This window comes from Hylaeus volcanicus, chromosome 3, assembly GCF_026283585.1.
Source record: "Hylaeus volcanicus isolate JK05 chromosome 3, UHH_iyHylVolc1.0_haploid, whole genome shotgun sequence".
Lineage (NCBI taxonomy): Eukaryota > Metazoa > Arthropoda > Insecta > Hymenoptera > Colletidae > Hylaeus > Hylaeus volcanicus.
The window spans coordinates 24,407,835-24,427,423 of NC_071978.1; the positions used below are offsets into that span (position 1 = coordinate 24,407,835).

General features: G+C 35.1%; 3 protein-coding genes across 6 annotated transcripts; all 3 read right to left on the reverse strand.

The window, feature by feature from the left end:
* Nucleotides 1–88: 88 nt before the first annotated feature.
* LOC128874080 (transketolase-like protein 2) lies at nt 89–6,207 on the reverse strand. 2 transcript variants are annotated; one of them, XM_054118362.1, is made up of 7 exons: nt 5,999–6,207; nt 2,778–2,923; nt 2,497–2,686; nt 2,187–2,421; nt 1,593–1,910; nt 1,303–1,518; nt 89–1,213 (listed from the first exon to the last, which is right to left on the reverse strand). In XM_054118362.1, the coding sequence occupies exons 1-7, from the start codon at nt 6,103–6,105 to the stop codon at nt 542–544; spliced, it is 1,884 nt and encodes a 627-aa protein (XP_053974337.1). In that variant the 5' UTR covers nt 6,106–6,207; the 3' UTR covers nt 89–541. The 2 variants fall into 2 exon arrangements, with proteins under 2 accessions (XP_053974337.1, XP_053974338.1); XM_054118363.1 differs by lacking the exon at nt 5,999–6,207 and adding an exon at nt 4,103–4,272.
* A 504-nt stretch (nt 6,208–6,711) lies between these two features.
* On the reverse strand, nt 6,712–12,927 carry LOC128873353 (E3 ubiquitin-protein ligase SIAH1-like). Of its 3 annotated transcripts, none has more exons than XM_054116879.1 (5): nt 12,276–12,927; nt 10,416–10,767; nt 10,073–10,312; nt 9,808–10,000; nt 6,712–9,743 (listed from the first exon to the last, which is right to left on the reverse strand). In XM_054116879.1, exons 2-5 carry the CDS (start codon nt 10,642–10,644, stop codon nt 9,566–9,568), a joined length of 840 nt encoding a protein of 279 aa, XP_053972854.1. In that variant the 5' UTR covers nt 10,645–10,767; nt 12,276–12,927; the 3' UTR covers nt 6,712–9,565. The 3 variants fall into 3 exon arrangements, with proteins under 3 accessions (XP_053972854.1, XP_053972855.1, XP_053972856.1); XM_054116880.1 differs by lacking the exon at nt 12,276–12,927 and adding an exon at nt 11,265–12,262; XM_054116881.1 differs by lacking the exon at nt 12,276–12,927 and adding an exon at nt 10,848–11,247.
* Nucleotides 12,928–13,287: 360 nt separating this feature from the next.
* LOC128873352 (RNA-binding protein squid-like) lies at nt 13,288–16,658 on the reverse strand. Its single transcript, XM_054116877.1, has 2 exons — nt 16,057–16,658; nt 13,288–15,940 (listed from the first exon to the last, which is right to left on the reverse strand). Exons 1-2 carry the CDS (start codon nt 16,396–16,398, stop codon nt 15,434–15,436), a joined length of 849 nt encoding a protein of 282 aa, XP_053972852.1. The 5' UTR covers nt 16,399–16,658; the 3' UTR covers nt 13,288–15,433.
* Nucleotides 16,659–19,589: the final 2,931 nt, after the last annotated feature.

The window sequence follows — 19,589 nt, forward strand, 5'->3', positions numbered from 1 at the left end:
ACGATTATGAGTTTGTGAAATTTGTAATTATGTTTAGGATTGTACGCTTGAGGTAGAAGGTATCGCCAGAGTTCACATAAAATGGTCCTTTTTCTGCAAATACATCTATTTATTCGTAACATTGGTTTCACCATAGAAACAGTTCAAAAATCACCGCTGCACTTTTGTAGGGGTAATAAAGTTTCTGTAATCCATAAATATTACATGTATCAAATTTTCGTATAAAATAAAATTTTCATGTATAAAACTTCAATACAGTTTTGAGGTTCAATGTTTTTCTGTACAACATATATGTATACATACAAAGAGGAATTTTTCTTCGTGTAGCACCCTTATTCTGTTATACATTAATACAAACCAAATTTTTTATCTTCATGCATATATTAAATGTATAAAAACAAGATGGAATGCACTAATTTTCCTTATACTTGCATTTTACAAATACAATGCGGGTTCGTATAAATTTTTTATGTGGCAGTATGTTCTGCGTATCTCCTTTTTTGACGCGATAGCGTCGATGATTCTGTATAATTGTTAAAGTTTACAACTTTAAAACTTCTTGAACGGCAGCGACGATTTTGTTCGCACTAATTCCATATTTCTCCAACAATACGTTTGGTGGTCCAGAACGAGGAACTTCCGTAACGGCCAGCTTTTTAACTACAACATTCTTTTCCAAAGCAACTACCGACAAAACTGCATCGCCTAAACCACCTTCCGCGTAATGATCTTCGACCGTAATGACCTTACCACCAACCTCTTTGGCGTTCTTTAGAATCAATTGAGCATCGAGTGGTTTAATTGTGAACGGATCGATTACTCGAACGTTTATTCCAGCTTTAGACAATTCGTCAGCAGCTTTGAGTGCCTCGTGTAGAGTTACACCAGCTCCGACAACGAGTACTCGATCTTTTGGGGAAGATTTAACCACCTTACCCTTGCCAACGGCGAATGGTTCGTCATTTTTATATAGAACCGCGGTAGCAGGGCGGGAAGTACGTACGAAACATATGCCTTTCGTATTAGCTGCTAGTTCAACGGCACGTTCTGTTGAAACAGCATCGCTCGGGTAGAAGACGGTGGAACCAGGTACCGTACGGAACATAGCTATATCCTCCAAACCCATCTGTGATGGACCATCTTCTCCGATTGAAACACCACAATGGGAACCAACAAAGTTAACATTGGTTTGTGAAATAGCACCCATACGGATCTGCGAAATTAAAGATTATTCGTATACATTAATTGTTTAAAACAAGTGTAGTAAAATATTTAACTGTACATTCGCTAGTCGATACATACCTGATCAAAGGCGCGTGTGAAGAAGGTTGCAAAGGCAGACACGAACGCAACGGTTCTGTCTCTGCAGGCTGCACCTATCGCAACTCCTACAACGTTTTGTTCAGCGATAAAACCTTCGATGAATCGGGCTGGATCGACGGTCTTAATTTTTTCCGCGAACGTAGAGTTTTTCGTGTCACCGTCCAGAGCGATTACGCGAGGATTATTTTTGGCCAGCTAAAACAAAAAATAATATTAAAAGATGTACAAGAAAAATAAACTTTTTTGCTTACAAAAGAAAGTGTACAAACCTTAGCTAGAGCAGTGCCATAAGCCAATCTTGAAGCTACTTGTTCTCCCAGTTTATAACTTGGAGGAGATGCTAGCTTAATATTGCTGATGTCTACGAGTGGAGCATCGTCAACCAGTGGTTTCTGGGGGTGCAACCCAAGGGGGCCAGGGTTTTTCAACATTCCGGTTAAATGCTGAATTACTTCATTGGCTTTGTTGCCAAGAGGTTTCCCATGCCAGTTTTCTAGATCTTCGATATTGGGGAAGTGCTTGCCCTTAAAGGTTTTTGCTAGAATAGCAGTTGGGCGTTCTTTCGTATTTTGTGCTTCGTGGAAGGCCTGTAAAGTTCCATTTTACATTTTCCGTATACTCAAATATTATGTTGTCCCAAAAGTTTCTTTCGCTTTATTAATGTGTAATACATGCACAATATTTTATGTTTTATGTTACATTACTGAATTGTGCACGATTCATTTTGCTCCATTACTGTTACAACATGAACATCTATGAAATTAGATTGTCTATTTATATAAACACGACCGCATGAAATAATTGAGTGCAACTCGCGAAAGAAACTTTCGGGACAACCTAATAATTCCCGATCCGAAACATACCTTAGCCAATTCTTCGACATCGTGACCATCGACAACCAAAGCGTTAAAACCAAAAGCTTCGAGTCTTTTACGGTAAACTTCCATGTTGTGTTGAAGAGACGTGGGCTCGCTCTGACCCAGGCGATTTATGTCGAAGATCGCGCAGAGATTGTCTAATTTGTAGTAAGACGAAAAATGAAGTGCTTCCCAAATGGAACCTTCTGCTGCTTCTCCATCACCAATTAGACAGTACACGCTGTACATGCATTACCATTATTTTATTTATATATTTTACAAATAAAATCTTTCTTATTCTGTCGATGATTATTACCGATAATTAGCCTTGTCGAAATTTTTTCCAACATAGGCCATGCCTGCTGCAACAGAGAGACCTTGTCCAAGGGAACCAGTTCCCACATCAACAAAGTTAAGTCGTGGAGTAGGATGACCTTCCAAATCGCTATCAATTTTTCTCAAATTCAGCAATTCACTGGTTGGGAAAAGACCTGCCTGTGCCCATGCTACAATGATATATATGTGTAATAAGTATCGCGTGATCTTATCGTACATAGCGTGAGAATCGTTTAATATAGATGTATGCAAAAATGTTACCTGCATAAAGAATAGGTGCTGCATGACCTTTGCTCAGAACAAATCTGTCGCTGCTCGGATCGCGCGGTGCCGATACTTTGTAACGCATTGTATGGAAAAACAACACGGACATAATTTCTGCCATCGAGGAACATGATGTTGGATGACTAGAAAATGAAAAAAAAATAGATAGCCATTACAAAAAAAAAAAATTTTTTTTTTTTAATTTTATTGGAAAATACTTACTACTAGTCTTTTTCATTCTACGAGTACCAATTATGTAATTTGATGATATTAAAAATTGGGGAAATCTACGAAAACTATTATCTTTAAAGGTCAAGGATCGATTATCTCAATCACACGACCGTGAAACACAAAAAAAACCGAAAGTAGCAAAAATTCTTTATTACGCAACGTGTAATGCATGAAATAGGAGGAAGAATAATATTTTTCATGTAAAACAAAAATAGTAGCATGTTCAACGCTAGTAGAATGGTTTTGAATAGTCAAAAAAAAAAAAAGATAGTAACATAGTATGATGAATATAATAATAATATATTAATTATGATAAAATAAAATAAAATTTATAAGTCGGAATTAATTCAAATATATAACGGAATATTATTTGTCTTTAGGAAACATTCCAAGGTTGTAATTCCAAACATGTGTATATTTTTTCCCACATTTCTTCATGTCTGTTACTCGTGTTCACCATATCACAACTAATTCAAATTCTACTAATATGTATACTCAATATCTATTAATTGCGCGAGTTATCGCATATCACGATAAATTTGAAAATAAATGATTGCGACGCCGATCAATGTCGACGAGTACTCGTTCAACGATAGAGAACACCAATCGTAAAATTGGTCAACAATTTTACTATCTTTATCAATCTATTACGATAGGTAAGGTATCTAACGCAAAGGAAACCAAGTAAATAATCCAGAATAACGTACAAAGTACAATAAATTTTATGTCCAGCGCAGAATTTATATTGCAATGAAACATCACTTTCTATTGAATTCTGCAGAGACGCAAAAGTATTACGAGTGGAATATTTTTAAATATTTGTCCCTTGTACGTCATCCTTACCAAATAATTAGAATTAATTTGAACGAAGTGTTCAGCTAATGGCATTAATAACGAATTATCACACGTCTTCGTAATTTGAGAAACGATTAGAAGCAGTTATATCGACCGTTTGAAGGGGAAACTTTAAACGTACGAAAATACCAATGTAAAGCTGTGTAGCGATAAAATAATTGTTAAGTGAAAATAGTTAGAAAATATGAGAACTTTACTAAAAAAAAGTAGGCGTTAAATGTTTGGTTTCATCGTACCCACTTTTCGATGCCTCGGTAGCCTGAATACATTCAATGCGAAGCCTGTTCGCAAGGTCTTGGAGTTTTTCCATGTTCGAATCACGCACCATCGTGAACTAGAAGGAAGGGTATGGGCTTCTCGAAATCGTCACCGGACGAACGTTCGATAACAACTGAGGGGAGAGACCTTTCGGAAGTTACTGTGCGTCGCAACCTCCCTACTTTCTTCCCCTCGGATTATAGGACATTTCAAAATCAATGCGTTTGCGCTGCACGCGAAGGAGGGGGAAATTTCTGGACTTTTACTCCGCGTCTCGCCATGTATAACACGTGACAAGGTGATCGCCAATATTCTCATTCAAAAAATGTGAAATATCAAATAAATTACACCGAATAACAAATCAAACTGTACGTGCATTCTATAATGAGCAGTGGTGTAACTAAGGACATCTATAGGTATCTGTGATTCTATCCAACATAATATGTTTTAGGGCCCTCAGAATTGTTAGTTACGTCACTGACAGTGTGAATGAGGCTTGAACGTTACCTCCTACGTACACGTGTTACCCTGAAACATGCAATATATCCCGAAAGGAATACCATTCTTTTTTTTTTTAACGAGTCATTATTCTTTAGAAAATTAATTGAAGTGAAATCTCACTTCTGTTGTTATAAAAAATTATAATTTTACGAAAGTAACGTTATTGAATTATTTCTACTTCATGGTTCTTTTTGCAGTTATCTACTACATGAGTTCCGTATAAAAAAAAAACCCCATGGTCGTTATCGAATTCCGTTATCTCGAAGACTAATGGAAAAAACCACGTTAGTTTTACAATAAATATATTTTTAGAAGGCCCGCGGGAAAATTAACGAGTCGTACGATGTACATTTATCGTACGGTTACATTTACTTCTTTATCGCGGTTAACCCTGAAAAATCTGGAGTTATATTTTCAGTGAAAACATGAAACTTTGTCGTGCTCGTGATCGTTCGATTTCATCGTACGAATGTTATGTAATAATTTCATAGCCTGTATCATTCTCGTATCGTGCACGTGTCGCAGATGCCGTTGCTATGTGCAAAACTATGCGTAAGAAAAATGAAGGTTCTCGAGATTCCACCTCGACGACTCTCACGCTGAAAACTTTCAATTTGTCACACCAAAGTACTAATTACGTTTACAGCTTACTAGAATGTAAACTAGTATTTTTAATCGTGCAACGTGTATCCTGTGACACACGCTACGTTGTAAATGCATTTTTATATACGTTCTTTCTACCACTGTATTTATCAATGGAAAGCTAGACTATATATCTATTTAATTTTTTGAGTTACAGTATTTTGTCTTCGTCATTTAATTATGAATAACTGATGGAAATAAAACATCGTAAAGATAATGAAACACATATATAACAGAACGTTGACGTGATTCCGGTTTCTAGTAAACTGCATAAACATGATATGCAGTCATAAGACTACCTTGAACTAACAATTGTGATGTAACACGCTGAAAAAGTGGTGTGACACTAAAGGCTTCGATGAATCGCAAAAGCGAACAATCTAACTTTGGATCAATGCCAAGTCGCTGAAAAAATATCCAGCATCGCAATCTCGATGATGAAAAATGAAAGAAGACGTTGAACGCGATGCTGTGTAACATAATCGACTATCGTTTGCAGATAAATTATCGCAACGGAGAAATAAAGCAATCACTCTCTCATGTCGCTTACATCGTGGTAATTTTTGCGCGCGATTATCCAAACTTTTGATTTTTTCTTTTTATAAATCATGACTCGTAATTGCACAATCGCATGTACAATTGGTCGTTAAACATCGACTTGTGAACAAATTATTCGGTATACAATCGATTAATGAAATAATTATAATAAAACATAAAATTGCTGCACGTACCCGGATTTGCTGGCTTGCGTGGCATCGATTGAATGAATTCGCAGCTTCGTCGCGATATCCTTCAATTCCTGGATGGTTTTTGATTCCGGCTTGTGATAGTTGGCCATTTTCTTCTCGTGCAACAATCCGTTTAAACTTCTTAAAAACCTTCTCAGAAAAACGCCGACTATGGCTCGTGCTTCCAAGCAACAAGTAGAATTCCCGCAAGCACGATGTATATCGAATATAGACGATCTAACGAGCTAGCATTATTTGTCTTCGTAATAGTACTTAGTTGTCTCTAGGTGACTCTACTTGTGTTTCTATCGTGGCGACCTCCTCGACGAAGTATAGAACAAACATCAAAAAAGTAAAAATTAAAAACGAGGTTTGTTTCCATAAATTATCGATCAATGATCAGTTTGAACATGTATCGGCATCGAAATACAGTTAAATCTCGGTAAATCAAAGCTGAAAAATGTTTCGAATTGTCAAGATTTACAGTTATAACTACAAATGAAATCGTTATGTAACACATACATTCAAATTCATTCACTGACTGTTGAATAAAACTGGATACAAAAATTTCAAACGCTTCTTTCCATTCCCTTTTTTGAATTTAAATGCGGTATAAGGAATCCAACAAAAATGTCCCTAAACCATATTATTTTAAGAACAAATTTATTTGACGCTTAGGAACAGGATTCATGGTGTTATATTTAGTACAGTTGATATCGAAGTATTCGTTTATAATTCCATACCTAATCGATAATAAATTATCAAACTAAAATTATGCATAAGAATCGGTATCATAACAAAGATTTCATCAAAATCTATAAAGTAGATACAACCGAATTACAAACCGTGATGTTAACATAAGCGTCTGTACCGTTAAACCCTTACCGCTGAATTATTTTCCTTCAAAGTGTGAAGTTATCCGTTTGAAAAAATAACTCAGTTCACTCGAGTACCATGAATTACGAAATATTTCCAAGAACAAGTAAAATTTACTATAACTCTAGAGACTAAATTTGAAAAAATATCGCTTTACTGTTATTCTTGAAATTATATAAAAAGTTACGCAGTAAGGGATTAAGTTTATCGCTTTTAATAATCGCATCGGTTAAAAATATCTGCGTATCGTTATTATCGATCTGTAAGAATAAATTATTGTAATAAAAGATTAAACATTACGTTATGATTAATTCTAGATTTATATCTTATTAAATTATATGTACATATATCTTAGCATTATAGTATCCTTGTAATGAAATTCGCACTTTAATACTTGGTACGATTTTTACCAACGACATTTTAACAATATCGTGTTTAATTGTCGTGTGTTTTATCTTTCGTTAACGTTTCACCGAACAGTTCGTCCTATTCCTCTGATAAAGCCTTTTTTCGTGTAATGGCTTTCAAATGGATGCTTGTGGTGATGTCTAAGTGTGCGAATTTTGTGATTCCATTGGTGCATCGTAAGCATAAGACGAGAAGGTATTCTTATATAGACTGTTCGAATAACAATTAACGTGAAAATTAAACTTGAATATTTTTTTTCAGTAACCGCCAAAACTGCTTAGACTTAAAATTCATCGAAATTAAATGTTTCATTTAATACACTTATGTAAACATAACACATAGTCATACGCCTTACACGCATATATATACATATATATAAATACATTTTTATATATTTATGTACCATATACGTTCGTATATTTATATATACTTATACATATGCATACATGCAATTGGTTCCCATATTCCTTTGAACTTCATAATATATGCATGTCGGCATGTTAATTTACATTATCAATTAATAGCTTTATCACATATAAAGTTTGTTCTATTTACAGTAACTTTTCGTCTACGCTTGGAATGTTCCAATATTTCGTATGCGATTAATAATGACGTAAGAGTCACGATTCAATGAAAAACGTTTCGATCGTGCTTTTGGAATTTCCATTACGTCATATCTTTCTCGTAATAAAATTGAATTTGTCAAAAATCTTTGCACGATCATCCTCTTCCGTACTTCGTTCCGGTCTTTTAGAATTTCAAATTACACCAAGATCAAGCTCGTATAGTTTCAACTCTATTCAAACGTATCGCCATTTTGTCATCGTAGTTTAGCATCTGTCATAATGTTGCAGTAAATTAAGTTTTCACGTAAACATTTGTGATCTCTTACGTCTATACCTTGTTACGCATTTTTTTTTCAAAACTAACTTCCAAAGATAAATTATACTAAATCATAATCTTTGACCGAAGTTTTAATAGATGGTACTAAAAAGTTTTATAAGAACGATAACTTAAAGATTATGTACAATTGATTACTTATAAAACTACTATGCAACAATTTAATGATTCTATACACTTGAAATTGTAACATTTCTCTTTATATTACATTCATCTGTTTCAGGATTAGTAAAAAAGGATGAGACTGCGCAAATTTATTTCTATCATTTTTGCACCTGCTTATCGTATACTAACTACTTTCGTGTTCCCGTGTGTATTGCTAATACATGTACTTTAATATTTCATCTCTGCAAAACTGAAATTTACTGAATAGCGTTATCGATAACCTTGAAATTCGCAACAATTAATCAACATCACGCACCAAGAAAGAATTGGTAAGTTCTCCTTTGTTAAGCACATTGCAGTAATTATAACCCCTTGACATTGCATTTATGAATATACTAATAACTTTTGATTTGATATGCTTTCTTATTCAGTATGAAATTTCAGCTTTATAATTAAAATTTTGAATAAGATAATACAAATTATTTTTTCGTAATATACAGGAAGTACGAAATATACAATTTACAATACCATCAAGCACGGGAAACTCAGTTACAATGTAACGTGGCATGTATTTGTAACAAAAAGTAAATTTATTACAGAAGAAAACTAATTTTAAAATGGTAATACACAAAATTAGGCGATGATAATAAATATGCGAGCGTATGAAGTTCCTAAATGAGAATAAATAATGACAGATGTGTGCTTAACGCGTTCAATTCAATTATTATACACTAACAAGATTACGTATATAGACTTCTTCAGGTATGTGCTTCAAGTTTCGGTTTGCATTGCCATATCGTATATAAACAAAGTATAATAGACATTTCGGCAAAAATTATAGTCCTTTTCATAAAATATATTGTTTTATAAAAACTGGTTTAGTAAGAAATAACTACAAAAAAAAAAAAAAAAAAAAAATGATATCTATGTGCAATAGGTGTCAGGTACTTTTTGGAATCGATGCTTCACCCAGTACCCAAAGCTTTAAAGTCAACGTAAATATACAGAAAGGTTGTTTATTGTATTCATGTTGTGTTAATATCACATACAAGTACACTTTAAAGCTTCTAAAGAGAGGTCCTGTAACTGAGCGTTTGATTTCTGTACTTCACCAACATATTCCAAACATTTCCTAACATCCATATTGCTAATATTTATCTGTGGTAACGTAAAAAAATGCTGTATGTACATAACGGGCAATCCTCAATATGAAGATGAAATTACGATCCAAAGACTGCTCAATACGTTTAAATGATTTCACACTGCTTTTTCCAGCTTTCCTCATGCCATGGAAATTGTAACATTTATTCCTAGATTTCCATTATCAGCAAATAACTGTGCAATAGAGGTGTCAAATACAAGGCAGTCTGAATTTAAGATAGCAGATGAAACACCTTCGTGAATAGAACGTGGCATAGCTTCCCATGTCAGACGCCTTTTATGTCCATTCAGTTCTAGTCTGTTTAGCATTAGAATTAACGTTAAATTATTATCGAAATATATTACAAAAAGCGCATATTTACCTGTAAGCAAAGTTTTCTGCCTGTTTTCTTGAGCCAATCAGTTGAACAATTGCAAAAAATTGTTGGTGTCCATCATACTTTTCTTGCTTTTCAAGCACTAGCATAAAATGATGACCGAAACAAGACTGCATCATTACCCAGTCCACAGCACCAGGAAGATTAATATCAGTTGCTAAAAAAACAATGTCTTCTCCTGTAAAAGAACATTGTAGTTATCTTTCTAATTATAAGAAATAAAGTTGAGTGTCTTATTCAGGGACACTACCTTGAAGAGTTGTAATACTTTTGTGACTCATAACAAGATGCGGCATTACTTGTTCAAGAGATCCTTGCCATTTACAAGAAGCACCTGGACAAGGACAACTGTATGGACGGAATTCGCACGCATCTTCGTGATCTACCTTTTCAGTATGCAGCAAAGAAGCTGTGCATCCACTCGTTGAATACTTGCAAGGAAACATTACATTACCTGCCACTTTTTCCATAGCCAGGTTGCGGATATTACCTGTATTGAAAATACAGTCATTTGTTAAATATTTGTTTCCAAATAAAGCCTACATTGCAGACGTACTATTCAAAGATTTTAATTACATTTTAGTTTTACATACCTAATGGACCTCTACAGGTAGGACAGCAATTAAGCTTTGGTCGGCAAGTACTACAAACAAGGTGTCCACTTTGACACTGCAGGATTGGTGGAAGAACGTAATCGAAGCAAACCGGACATTCGAATAGGCTTGCTAAGTCAGTCGAACTGCTCAACGACGATACTGTGGATGCAGAGGAGCTTGCAACACTCCTCCCTCTCTTTCCTGTACTAATACTTAATTGGGACATCTTTTCCTTCTATTCTATGTACCAAACAAGAACACTTTGCCGTTGTGTCAACAAGGAAGTCCGTTTATATCCAAAATGTCTAATAAATGCGATGCATTCTGGAATGAATCGTCCACCTCATACCTGTAAATTATTGTTATTTTGAAAATTTTGTATACTTAAAATTTATTAGTTAAAAGGTTTATAACATTTTACAACTATACCTTTATTACAAGAATTATTTTATCATGCTGCAAAATCTATTCGTAGTACACATTTAATCAGTTTATTGTAAATTTACTATAAAATTTTTTTTGATCATTGGGGAAATTAAATATAATGTAATATTATATTTTAATTTAAACAAAATGCTTTACATGTATTTTATGGATTATCAAAGTGTAGAAACAAATTTAATAAGCATTACATATGTGTATATAGAAGAGAGATACAACTATAAAAAGATAACACTATGTAAAACAGGAAAGAAAAAGTTATGAGTCTCTCACTCTTTAATTAATCAGTGTCTGATTAATGGTATCTTGTACCAGTAAGTGATGTATAATACAAGTATAGTGTATATATTTAGAATTTACATATACATAATAATATTGCAGCATGAATACACACTTTAAACATACCCAAATTCTTTTTACAGTTAATTTCCATTTATCTGAATAATTTTATGCAAAAACCGGACTGTTAACCTATATAATTAAGTATACATTTCACATACATGTTATTAAAATCAAATGATTAGGTAAAACACAAATATTAAATGAATGAAACATTGAACGCTTCCACTGTTACACAAGAATCTACATTTCATTGAAAATCGAAATGTTTCTTGCTTAATCCTCATCAAACTTTCGCGAGCAATGAATTGTTTGTAATTTCGCATGAATAAAATAGCACAAATAACGGAGGATTACGTTGTATATAAATCACACGAGCATTTATCGTGTGCGCGTCAAATAACATCGTCTTGTTCGATGAATTTTCAAATGGGAAAAGTTTAACAAATCTTTCCAGAGTAACTCGACAAAATTTTCATACGGTGTCGTAGTGGCGGATTGTTTATCCCGGAAATATAGCAAACGGAGCAAAAGTCTCATAGAATAGTATCGTGAAGAGAGTCACGAGTCGCAACGAATCAGCGGTCACAAATAAACAATGCGCGAGAAACAAGAGCAGCGGACGATTCTTGTTGAAGGATTACGTGTAGCGAGCACGAGGAAAGCGTACAAGTTTACAGTTGTTTACGAAAGTATTCGAACACTTCCATCTCTAAATTCTTCACAGGTCGAATATCTTAGACTCTAGTTTTCAAAATAATAATGTAACTTGGTGCAAATGCGAGCTTCGAGAACTAGCTGGTAACATTACGATGAGTCCGATAACGTAACTCATACCAGGGGTGGTGCAACCAGATATTAATATAAAAGAGTACCAAAATATTTTCTTCGATGGAATACCTTTGCGACTTGTGTAAAAGGCATGTTTACATTGAATGTTTTATCGATTCTCCCTTTAATTACAGTATTGTTTTGAAAACTCGAGTGCAAAGTATGCATTTTACTCGCTAACAATTTGGGATGCAAGCATTCGAGCAACTGTACATCATCGTGAGGGATATACATTTATAAACTTACCGGAATTTAGATTGACAAATGTATTAGTACGTCACTCGATGCATACACTGGTTTTCGCGCGATTAGGATCGGAAAATAGCGAGTAAAGAGTGTGAGAGAGGGATAGAGAAGGCACTTGAGAACGATGACAACGGAGATACTAAACGAGAATGAAAACGTCGTGTGTAACGACAAAGAATGCCACGACAATAGGCAAATGTTGTTACGGGAACAACAACAACAGGAGATTTCATGCGACTTGGTTTCGGAAATGTTGCACGAAATGTTTCCGATACTTCTCGGTACATCGATGATGAATAAACGCGAACGCGATGAACATCGACTATGGAAGAGGCTACATCGCGAACTTTCTTGGCCAGAGAGGCAACATTAATCGCGACGTAACTTTTATCAATTTTCGCTGAGACATAGTAGCAGAGTCGCTCCTTTTCGAACTTCCGACACTACAAGCTTGCTTCCGTACAATACGACGCACACCAAGGTGATGACACTGCAACTGTCCGTCTGTCCGTTCGTTTACACCCATGCAACTGCCATTAACGAAACTTCAGCTTCGTTTTCATGAATCGTTACACTTGCATTAACGTTCACAATCTTGACTTTACTAGCGATGTCGGCCATATTATTACGCTTTATTACTTATTTTTGTACTTCGATACTATATATACGATATCTACATCTTCTTAAGATGTTCCCTATCCATTCGTATGTATATGGTCGCGTGCATTATTCATTTATGTATGAATGCACACGCGCTTCCAATGAGTTCACTACATCCTTACGATTTTATATTACACATAGAAATCATTTTCAGATATATGAATCGAATAACTCAAAAACTTTTTCACGTTCGTTACTATTCCGAGGTTTTTTTTATATATATACGTACACGTAAATACGAGTTTATCTAAAATTCTCTGCATATACATAATTATCAACTTTATACAATGTTTGCGATATATTTCGATTCGAAACTAAATTTAGATCGAAAAAGGGTAATTAAACTTGTATGTTCACGTTTAAAAGTCAATTTAATTTCGATGCTTTTAAACTAGGATGAGGGAGGATTTACATTTTAAATAACTTTTCAAATGATCGAAGTATATACTTTTGTTCATACTTATGATTCAATTAGAACAAGGATGTTACAAAGTACTTTTCGAATAATGAATATTTTATTTTTTGTTATAATTAAAATATACACTGTGTCATGGGTGAAACAGGCGAATAGTAATCAATAGTAACAAAATATTTGTGTTATTTCCTTTAATTTCACACTCTGTTCTCTTTTTTATATATATATGTATATATATATTTTCCACACGCAGCAAATATGGTATACACAGTATACAGATTTAATTTCAAAAGCACAATTAGCTTGGCTTAAAATCTTTTTTTTTAAGAGAACAGTTTATTTTTCATTGTGTTTGTGTATTATGAATTATATTTAAGCCAAACTGTCTATACTTTTGTAACATCTGAGAAAAACTTGAATGTTTAAAGCCTTATCAGCCTTGTGTACAATATAATTTCGATGTACCTAAATGTAGTCCCATAATGCCATATCTACATTTGCTATAATTACGGTGTAAGTTTAAAAGTTTTTCATCGAAGAAATCATAAGATCTATTAGCTGTCAGATTCTCTAAGGTTTGTATCATGTCAAATGATACCCTACGCATTAACAGTCTTCTTGCCATATGAAGAGCAGTCTTTGTACACCAGACAGAAACTGCTGTTCAAAGCAAATGCGAAAGAAATGTCATAGTAGCCTAAATAACAGTAATTTTATTTTCGTTTATTCCAATGCCTTAAACATTCTGTTGATTCAGTGTTTACGAATCATTTTTTTTTATATATATAGAACAAGACACAATCTTTTTGCCATATTTGTATGTCTTCAATATAACACAGGAGTACACGAGTGCAGCAAATTTCCAAACCTACTGATCGCATTAAACAGACTTTCAGTTATCATTGTAACTGAAATATAAAAAAATAGATACATGACGTAGTGATAAAGATAATATTATGAAATGAACTTCATGCATGTTATAGTATACATCTTGCCCCTTCTGATGTAACTTTTGAAACCATTTTAGAATATTTTGTAACCATCTTCTATCACTCGCGTACTCTTCGCGTATCTACCCAGGACGTTCATATTTTAATTATATTCATTTTGAAATATTTATCTTTCTCTTAATCGCTACTTTATTATATACTAACTCATACACGTATACATCGTTATGTATGTATACACGCATTACATATAACATACGATGATTCGTATGCCTCTCATGATACCTTATGATTTGTATAAGTTACAGGACTTATTTTAGATTATAAACAATTAGATGATAATAGATAATACGTTTAGATTATAAATTTATGAGGAAGAAGTACGTTTAATTAGGAGTCGAACCGTTGGTCCATGAATGATAATTTGTTTTATATCTATCGATTATTTCTAACTGACAAGTGCTTTCTGAACTGAAACTGTTTACAGACATAAAGTCCTAATATAAACGACACAGCATTGTGTTTCTAATAATAAGATTAACACCAAGCATATAATAAACAATACTTTAGTAATGCAACTTAAGATGCTAAAGAATAATTAGAGTATTAAATTATAAGATATACATGTTAGTATTATGAATCATGAATAACAAGAAACCAGGAGTAAATCAATCATTTTAAGTTTCACGTAATATACGACTCCAAAAATATCGTAATGAGTTGATTATTAGTCACTGTCTCAAAAAAGCAGTTCTTCATATGAAAAATTGAATTCGAGTAAAAAATATTTGAACATCCATTTTAGTAGTCTTGTTAATAATTGTTTTACATGAGAAGTGACAGAATGTGCATAGACAAAAAAAGACACGATCCTTTCGCCTTAATAAATTACACTGATTGCTGATCAATGAAAAATTCGTTTCTTTTTTAGAAAATGTACATACAAATGTACATACATACAAAGATTAAGAAATTTGGAGCTCGAATAGGAATCTTGCAAGTATTCCAAAGGTTCTTCTATCCCAAATTTCTGTATCTCAGTCTCAAACTGTATCTAGATAAAGTTGGTCTACTCCTTACTATGTTCTTGTTTTATCACCAAATTTCGAGTATGTGAGATTCATATACTCTTTATTTTAATACGGTTGATGTCTTTGAAATTGACGTGGTCCCTGTCCATTTCCCCGTGGCTTACCTTGCGCTCCGTATCCCATATTATCATAACCGTCGTAAGTTTCATAATCAAAGTTCGCGTATATATCGTCGTAGCCTCCTTGGTAGCCATTACAATATTCGGGAATGTAGCCATAACCACCGCCGTAACCGTAACCGTATCCCGGGCCCCAGAATCCTTGATTCCTCGAATCTGGATTAACTTTTACTTTTTTGACATCCACTTCTTTACCGTTTATCGTTTGTTTTGGTGTTTTGAGTAATTTATACACGACTTCCTTGGAGTCAAATGTTATGAAGCAGAATCCTTTTCTCTGGTTTTTTACCTTATCGAATGGTGCTTGTAATTCGACGATAGTACCATATTGTCCAAAATACGATTTGATATCATCATCAGTGATTTCCGGAGTAAGACCACCCACAAAAATTTTCCCATGCTGAGGCTTTTTACTCACCCGTTTTGGATCCACCTATGTCGAAACAAAAAGATGGACACAACGTAAAAATTCGTGTAAAGAGGTCAGGATTGATTTAATCGGAAATGTTCGAATCGGAGCGTTAATATTTCCTTGAAATTATTACCGACCTTTCGTTTATTGATGTAGTGTTCCCCAGAAGCCAGAAGCTTGTCGATCGTCTTGGGATTGGTGAAAACCATGAATGCGAAGCCTCGCGAGACTCCCGTGTAGGGATCAATTTTAACGGTGATACTTTCGATCTCTCCGAATTTACCAAAATGATCTCGCAGCTCCTTGTCGGTGGTATTACGCGATAGGCCACCAACGAACAGCTTCCGCTCGTCATCTTTGCCTGGAATTCCAGCGGTGGCTTGTTGCTGATGGGACTGAGACTGTTGCTGTTGGTTTTGTGTCTGTTGACCGGTACTCTCGGCCTGGGCTTGATTCTGGTAACAGTCAACCGCCGCCATCGTGTACCGTTCAGAGCTTACCGCGTTGAAACGACGTCAGGAAATATAAAGTGGACTGGTCGAATTGACGAGATCAGCGAAAGCAACGGTGTTCTGCGCACGAGAATAATTTCAGAGTAGTTGGCACGCGTCACAGTCGGTTCTTATGGTGAACCGGTGCCGGCTTACGAGCGAAAGAAAGAGAGTCAGCAACAGTTTCCGATTCCCTCTAAGCTTCTTTTAACACAACGCTATTCGTCCTTTCTCCTAAGACGTAATTCGTCTCTCCAATCGCAACACCAGATTCAACGGACAACACCGGAAATTCCAGTTCATTTCCGCTGATCGTTTCATTACTAATTTTAATGAATTTTCACGAAACAATAGAAGATGGACACGTTGACGTGATAATATCTTCTTTAAATTTGCGAGATATTTTTATAATACATTCTTGCTCGTGTAACGAATGTTTGCTAAAAGGCCTTGAACATTGTCGTACACGAACAATGCACGAATACCTTTGTTCCTGTGACTGTGAGATCGGTAGCTTTATCAGTCGAGATTCGCATATTATTAATTTGTTTTACAAAAATGGAATTACAACGTATGTTTTCCACACATTAACGACATTCTCCTTTTCTCTTTGCGTGGGAAGTGATGTAGGTTAGGTTAACATTTAGGTTGACGAACAAAGAGCTATATATTTTTATAGGAGACTCTGGTGCTTTGCATTATATAAAGTATCGCGATATCCGTAATGAAGAAATATCGATGTAAAAGATCAATGACATTTAGCACATTCATCCAGCTATGAAGTTAAAATTTGATATTGTAATGATAACGCAAACATTCTAATTGCATTTAATACATGTACAATCTATCGATGGACGCTGATAAATCAACATTCTTCTAAATTCAATCGATATGAATATGTTTGTGGAGGAAAATAATGCGAGCGCAGTAAAGTGTTAAATATTCAACTTTTATTATCTAATCAGAAAATTTCATTTGGAAATTTGGAGACACGCAACGTTCTTACTTATTTGCGCACTGTTTAAAGTCGTTGCTTTCTCAGTACATATATAAATATAGTCAGACAGAGAAGGTTGTATAAATAAAACACAGGCCCTCGGCAACCCCGGCTTATCTTTTCTTCGGTGGAACAGTTCAAGAATAGAATAAGGCTCTACGGGTAAACTGACGCGTTGTTAATTATAGAGCATGCTTGTTTCTACTTGTAGAAAAATGTGGTACAGAAATCGTCACTCTGAAACCATGAGCACAATATTTGCGACATCTTCTGAATCCAACGTTTTCCTTTACACGTTCGAGGAGAAAGATTTTCTCTTACTCTGTTTTATCATTCTTTCATCGCCAATAGTTAGTGATATTAAGCACCGCTGGATGGCGCCACGAGTTGCGAAGCGGCTTGCTACTGTTAGATTGACAGTTTCTATTGCACTTGCAACGACGTTCGTTAACAGTTAAACATTGTCTGAAAGAATTGAAATTGAATTAGGTGAATATGTAACAAATTTGCTATTATCGTTTATTCAGAGTGACTAGAGTGTGTAATGTGACTGTAGTTTGGAAAAGAGGTGGCTTGTATTCGCATATGCAAGTGTTTATGGAATACTTTCGTCCCGCTACAAGCTTGAGAAATTGGCGCGAAAATGGAGGGTGTCAGCCCTCTACCACAGAACGTGTATTCGTTTGTCGTTTCCTAAATTTCTACAGAGTATCCCAAAAATGTTGTAACACATTGAAAGGGATGGTTCGGGAGGTGATTTGAAATAAATTTTTCCAATTGACCAATCAGAGCGCGCGGATACCGTTGGAGCGGCCGCGGTAGCGAAGGCTATATGCTAAGCAGCCGCGCTTGTACGCGAACAAGTGACTCGACGTGCATCGAAGGACATTCCTTCAAGCCTTCGCTACCACGGCCGCTCCAACGGTATACTCGCGCTCTGATTGGTCGGGGTTTTCTGTTAATATCTCCTTAACGAAGCCTCGGACAACATTTTCGCTAAGGAAAAATTTATTTCAAATCATCTCCCGAACCATCCTTTTCAATGTGTTACAACATTTTTGGGACACTCTGTATTTCAATCGTCCCGTTCGAACTTGAACGAAGATTAGACGAAGTACGTTACTTAGGCTTCGTATTGTTGTTTTCCGTTGTCACGCGATCCGACTTCGTACGTTCAACTTTGTTCTATTTCAACGACTTTTATTCTCTCTTTTATTATGTGTTGCAGAATGTATTGCAAGACGTTGTTTGACGGAGAACAATTTTGCTGGCGATCAATCGTACGAACCGGCGTGAGTATCACGGAACACGAGATACCATGACTCGTGTAATACGCACACGCATATAGTCGTAAGTAAAGATGTGTTTGACCTACCCGCTGGCGGACGTCATTTTCATCCTGGGTGTCCTATTACACCCTTCTTGTATTCTTTCACTATTATTCGTAATTGTAATGTAAATTGACATCGTAACGTTTCTCGTTTAATACAAAAACACTTTTTGCACCGATCACTCGCGTAACTAATAATTTCGAGGATCGTGTATCGATGGTCCCCTTTAGAGGGAAGCTTATCTTTTTTCATTTCTATTAATTTAATTATTATCCTTTCAGGTACTTATGAAACTGTTGAATCTTTGCGCCATAGGAAAGGAATTCGGAAACATATTTGGTTCTTAAAAAAAAATTGATGCGACAGGGCTGTTACTAAACATCAAGAATGGGATGTGAAAAGTAATGCGAGTTGAAAGGTAATCTTTACTACACGCAGACTTACAATTGCAGAATAATTATAAACCAATCGAATATCATACTATTATTTTAAAAACAATAATTAATGCATATCGATAATAGGATTAAATCACTTACTTTCCATCGTTTTCAGGGTATTTCAGAGTACCTCGCGCCTACTCGCGTGTCGAAAACATGTAAAGAGAGTTAAACGTTTCTCTAAATTTTCTCGATAAACCAATGCACAGTGTTGCAAGAAGTGCCTTCCTCCTGCGAGCTGTAAAAATTGCCAATCTAAGCTTGAATTTGTTTCATCGTATCGAAAAATTTCATTTTTGAAAAGGCAACGTTTCGTATGCACTAGATTAATTAGATTTCTCTCGACTCTTCGCGTGTACCTGCCTTCTCTCTCTCTCTCTCTCTCTCTCTCTCTCTCTCTCTCTCTCTCTCTCT